Source organism: Neoarius graeffei, chromosome 22 (assembly GCF_027579695.1).
Source record: "Neoarius graeffei isolate fNeoGra1 chromosome 22, fNeoGra1.pri, whole genome shotgun sequence".
In the NCBI taxonomy this organism is placed as follows: domain Eukaryota; kingdom Metazoa; phylum Chordata; class Actinopteri; order Siluriformes; family Ariidae; genus Neoarius; species Neoarius graeffei.
The window spans coordinates 6,948,722-6,954,402 of NC_083590.1; the positions used below are offsets into that span (position 1 = coordinate 6,948,722).

The 5,681-nt window shown below is 40.8% G+C and overlaps 1 protein-coding gene across 1 annotated transcript; it reads right to left on the reverse strand.

The window, feature by feature from the left end:
- Positions 1 to 2,040: 2,040 nt before the first annotated feature.
- On the reverse strand, positions 2,041 to 4,122 carry LOC132870269 (uncharacterized). Its single transcript, XM_060903908.1, has one exon. The coding sequence runs from the start codon at positions 4,108 to 4,110 to the stop codon at positions 2,041 to 2,043; it is 2,070 nt and encodes a 689-aa protein (XP_060759891.1). The 5' UTR covers positions 4,111 to 4,122.
- Positions 4,123 to 5,681: the final 1,559 nt, after the last annotated feature.

The window sequence follows — 5,681 nt, forward strand, 5'->3', positions numbered from 1 at the left end:
TTCTGAGCAAGCTGCATTTACAGATATTCCACTGTCTTCCTGATTAACATAGACATACATGTGTGCACACACTGCCAGAGCTGGGTCAGAACACTACTGTTAGGTTTATATTAGTATTATTCTTGACCAAGAAGGCAGTAATTTATTAAAATGGTGACAAAATTAAGGATTAACTTCGGTTCAGTTAAAAATGACCTTCTGTCTCGGCTGGACATTGTTTGGGAACATTTTGTTTATTTTGATATGAAATGTGTATTTTTGATCAGAGATGTGTCTGAACGACGCCAAGGTCTGTTTTGATGTCAGATCGACCCACACACACTTTAATGTTGGATGTAATGGTAGCCTTATTGCTGAACAAAGAGTTAAGACTTTATATTTTAGAGCTTTTTAAGATCCTTTATTATTTTGGACTATTGCATATACTATGGCAGTGATTTTAAACTGTTCCTGTGTAGCCTGACCTTCGTCCAGTGGAGAAGAACACTTCTTTGTTAGACCAAACATAGTCTTTGTTTAAAACATTGTCGTAAAAACATCTCACGCGCTTTGACGTGCGTAAATGAAATTGCTGAATTGCTGAAATATTTTGCTTATGATTGAAGGTTTCATTCACACACACACATACATATGGAATTAAGATGTGATTTGCTGACCTAGCACATAGACACAGATATCAAAATAATGTCACTCACTCACACCCTCCCATAGACACACACACACACACACACACACACACACACACACACACACACACACACACACACCCTCTCTGAGGTCACATACAAACACACACACACATTTGACAGACACAATAGCCGTTTGGAGAGATTATGATTTGTTATAAAAGGTGTTTGTAATCTTTCATCTTTGGCGAGAATACTGTGATTAAACAGCAGTGAAACCGATCTCTGGTTCTCTGTTTTTTTGCGGTGTTCCATCCCAGACGTCTGGGTGGTACGAGGGCGGGGGTCCCGAGAAATAAGTTGACCGATTGACCGTTTTAGACTGGGTTGAACCCCAACAACTACCATGCTGCTTTGTGGGTGTGGGGGGTTGGGAGGAGTGTTACAATTTGAAAAAAAAAAAAGACACTGGCTCTTTTTCAGTTCAGTTGTTTTCATTTTGTAACATTCTACCCGGTGTTTATTCTGCAGGCTCATCAGTAAATCCATTCAGTTGCTTCAGAGGCATTAGGTTTTGTAAGTGGTGAGGCAATATTACAACAATGCGTCAACAGAAAATGCACTTTTAATACTTAAGTATTCTTAAAAGCAAGCATTTCAGTACTTAAATTTGACTGGACAACTTTCACTTGTTTTGGAGTAACATTTGACCAGTGGGATCTGTGCGTACTTTGTCTTAAGTAATGAAGTTGGGTACTTTGTCCACTTCTGTTCAAATTCTAGCTTACTGTTAGGTTTTGATTTGTCTGTACTGAAGAAAGTTGAATTGAGAATTATCTATAAATATAAATCCTCTGCTGTCCAGGAGATTCGGCCTCACGGATCGATCTGGGAGCGATATTCAGTGACACAGACACAGCTGTTCAGAGACGTTTCTCAGTTTATTGAAAGACAAACATGAGTATATATTCACACATAAGGGTGTGGTGAGACAAACATGATGGGTGAATTCACGACAAAGAAATACACGTTCTTACGATTGCTTAAGACACAGTGGCAGATAAATGATGCGCACAGCAACAGAAACCAGAGTACAGAGTGCTACCAAGTAAGAAGTAGACATTGAGAGCAGAAGAAGAATAAGACAATAGCAGATTTGTGTGCTGGTTGGAGCATCCTGTGTGTTATGAAAGGAAGAGAAACGGATTCGCAGCAAATATTAATCTTATCACTTAATGTTGCTGATTTCTGCAAAATCACCTCCTCTGCATTTAAGTGAAGTAATTCCTTCAAACACATTTTTACAAAAAACCTGAATAGTAATAATGTGATCACTATAATACATTTGTTTAATGTTTCTGGTATTTCATTGGATATGATTGGAGACAGATAGGATTTTTCTTTGTTCATTCACTCAGATGTAGTCTGATTCATCTTCCTCTGTGAATCCACCTTTGACAGCTTTTTCAATGCTCTTTATCTCCTCTGGATCAGCAGCAGGGAGAATGGCGAGCAGTTCTTTGTCGATCTTCTCCATTCTTGCAATACTCTTTCTTTCAAACTCCTCCTTGTTCTTGAGGACAAGGCGTAAGATGGCTTTCTGAGCCTCATCACAGGAGTTCTGTAACTGCTGACGCTCAAACTCAAATTCAGGCTTTTCCTTGTCCATGGCCATCAGTTTTCCCAGAGAACTGACACGATCCATGAGGTGCTTGGCGGACACATCGGTGTAAGTTGCTGAGATCATGTGGACGAGGCTGGCAATATTAGAGGCTTGAAAGGCTTGATTGTAGAGCAGATCTTTAGAGAAGAGCTTTGCATTGTAGGAAAGTGCTTGTGTCTTCTCAGATGTGGAGACAAAGTCTTTAAGAGTTCTGGTCAGGCTGGTTTTCACAATGTTGGACACCATCTGAAAGAAGCGCACCATCTTCTCCCACTGCTCCTTCACTCTCCCCATGGCATCCATACCTTTGACCAGCATTTCTATAGTGGTCTTAAAGTCAATCTCTTTGACCTCACAGCTCCTCAAAGTGATCAGGATTTCAGTCAGCTCCTTTTGGTTCTTCTCCATGTTCTCTACACACTTCTCATAGGTCTCTCTGGTCTTGTTCAGTTGAGCACGGTTCTGTTCTATTTTGAATCTTGCATTCTCTGATGCCCTTTGTGAAGCACTCATTTTCTCAGATTTACCTTCTTCTTTATACATCATTGGTGGTTTGGGAGTCAGGGCAGGAGACTTTGTAACATCTTTACTTTTGCTGTCAAAAGAGCGAGCTGATTCAGTCAGTTTTCTTATTCTTTCAATCAGCTTCTTTGTTTTGGCATCTTCACATTTCCCCTCTGGTGCATACTTTGCTAGTTTTGCACAGATTGCAATGCCTTCATCACTTATGTTTTGGGCATCCTCTTTTGCCTTGCAGTTTGGGATTTGTTCTAAACTCTTCTTGATTCTTTTAAACTGATTTTCCTGGAAAACTGTTTCTGTAGCTTTCCTCTTTTGATCATACAACTTTTTCCAGTTAATCGTGTTGTCCTGCACAAACTTTTGAAGTTGCTCAGTGGATTTCAGGATTTCTGCAGACTTACTATAAATATTAATTGCGTCAACAGCATCAATAGCAGATTCTTGACCTTTAATCTCATTAATCGTATTAGAAATTCTTGTGGAAGCTTTACAGGCTTGGATCACTGGCTGAGTAATCACGGCAGTTACTCCATTAACAAGACTTGTCATGCTCTCAGTCAAGCCTCCGACAAAATCCATAGCTATCATTCCCAAACCACCGGGCATTGAATCCATTGCTTCCTTGTAACTTTCATGTGCTTCTTTAAGTTCCTGTTTCATAGCATTCATTGCTTTCTCTGAGCGATTACGAGCTTCTTCTGATGACTGTTTCCTCAGCTTGGCCTCGTCCATTGTCTTCTTGATAGCATCTAGCTCTTCCCCATAAAAGTGCTCAGCATTTACACATGCTTCCAGCAGCTCTTGGATAATATTGATGACATCAGTGAACCGCTTTTCTGTTGAATTAGCCAGCTCTAGACAGTCATCTGCAATGATACGAATGTTCTCCAACTGGTCAGGGAGATGGGCTTGAACAACCTCATCATTTCCTTGGAACAGGATCTTCACAGCTGTCTTCATGTAATCTGGAACTGTCATGGTGTGGAGTCGAATCTGATCCATGTTCTTATGGGCCTCGTTGAAAGCCCTCCAGCCAGAGTTACAAACTTGCATGAGGCAGGCTCTAAATGAATCTGGGTATCTGATGAACTGGTAGCCACCTTTAGGTGGGTTCTTGTTAATGGAGAAATCTGTTTTAGAGGCGATAAAGACTAGCTCTCCCAGGATAGCTATGGAGAGAGGAGCAGGAGTCAGATACTCCTCCCAGTTGGCATATGGCTGCATCACAAGCTTGGTTTGGTTTCTCATCTCCTCAGCTGTGGTGAGGCTTTGATTTTTCTTTGCAATTTGGGAATCCATGGCTTCTTTGTTTATGCTAAAGGAAAGGAAATGCATTGATTGTATGTTTAATATACATTCATCAACACCATCACCAGCAATCTCATCTCATCTCATTATCTCTAGCCGCTTTATCCTTCTACAGGGTCGCAGGCAAGCTGGAGCCTATCCCAGCTGACTACGGGCGAAAGGCGGGGTACACCCTGGACAAGTCGCCAGGTCATCACAGGGCTGACACATAGACACAAACAACCATTCACACTCACATTCACACCTACGGTCAATTTAGAGTCACCAGTTAACCTAACCTGCATGTCTTTGGACTGTGGGGGAAACCGGAGCACCCGGAGGAAACCCACGCGGACACGGGGAGAACATGCAAACTCCACACAGAAAGGCCCTCGCCGGCCCCGGGGCTCGAACCCAGGACCTTCTTGCTGTGTGGCGACAGCGCTAACCACTACACCACCGTGCCGCCCATCACCAGCAATATTAACATTATTAACAACAATATTAATCTACACAATCTGTGTTTCAATGATTCTTTTAAATAATCAGATTTTTCCACAAAAAAAAATTCTCACATGTTGCAGTCCATCATGGAGCTCTTAATTTAAAAGGGAAAAATGTTGCATAAAATCTATTTAAGTGGTTTAATGGAAATTAAGTGGGCACAAAGTGAAAAGATTTTTTTGTACGTTGAATTTCATAAAGATGTTAAAATAGTAGGTTTGCCTTATTCTCTGCACCCCACAGCCAAAAATGATGAGTACTGAAAACGAAACTCAACATGCAGGTGGTCATTAACAAGCCTTCATGATGTCACTTTAGTGCACTTTAATGGAAATTAAGTCGGTGCAATTTGAGGATTCTAGAAATAAATAGACTTGTAGTAGTTTGGGGGCAAGAGATGGTTGTTGTTGTTGATTATTGAATTTCATGATGATATTAAAATAGTAGGTGTGCATTATTCTCTGTACCCCATAGCAAAAAATAGATAGATAGATAGATAGATAGATAGATAGATAGATAGATAGATAGATAGATAGAAACATGAGAACTGAAAATGAAACTAAACTTAGAGTGGTTTTTATGCTGTAGCAGTGCAGTTTCCCTTTGCTGGAACTAAAGGTCCCCAATGCAATGAGGGAGTTTTTCCTCATCACTGTCGCCACAGGCTTGATTATTGGGAATAGATTAGGGATAAAATTAGCTCATGTTTAAAGAATTTTAATGACTTTAAAATTGCTTTGCTACAATGTCTATTGTTAAAAACACTATAAAAATAAACTTGACAATATCGAGTGGATAGCCAAGAAGAATGGAGATGTGGAGATCAACTGTTTATATAACCTGTGTAAATACAAAAGATTTTTTTCAGTGCACACACACACACCGGCTAGTGGCCTAGTGGTAGCGTGTCCGCCTCTTGATCAGGAGATCGGGAGTTCTATTCACGGTCGGGTCATACCAAAGACCATCAAAAATGGTACCTGCTACCATCTGGCAAGGCACACTGCAATACAGATGTGAGTAGGGGAGTTAAACTCTCGTGGTTACCAGAGGACTGGCCCCCCACTGTAACCCTAGCT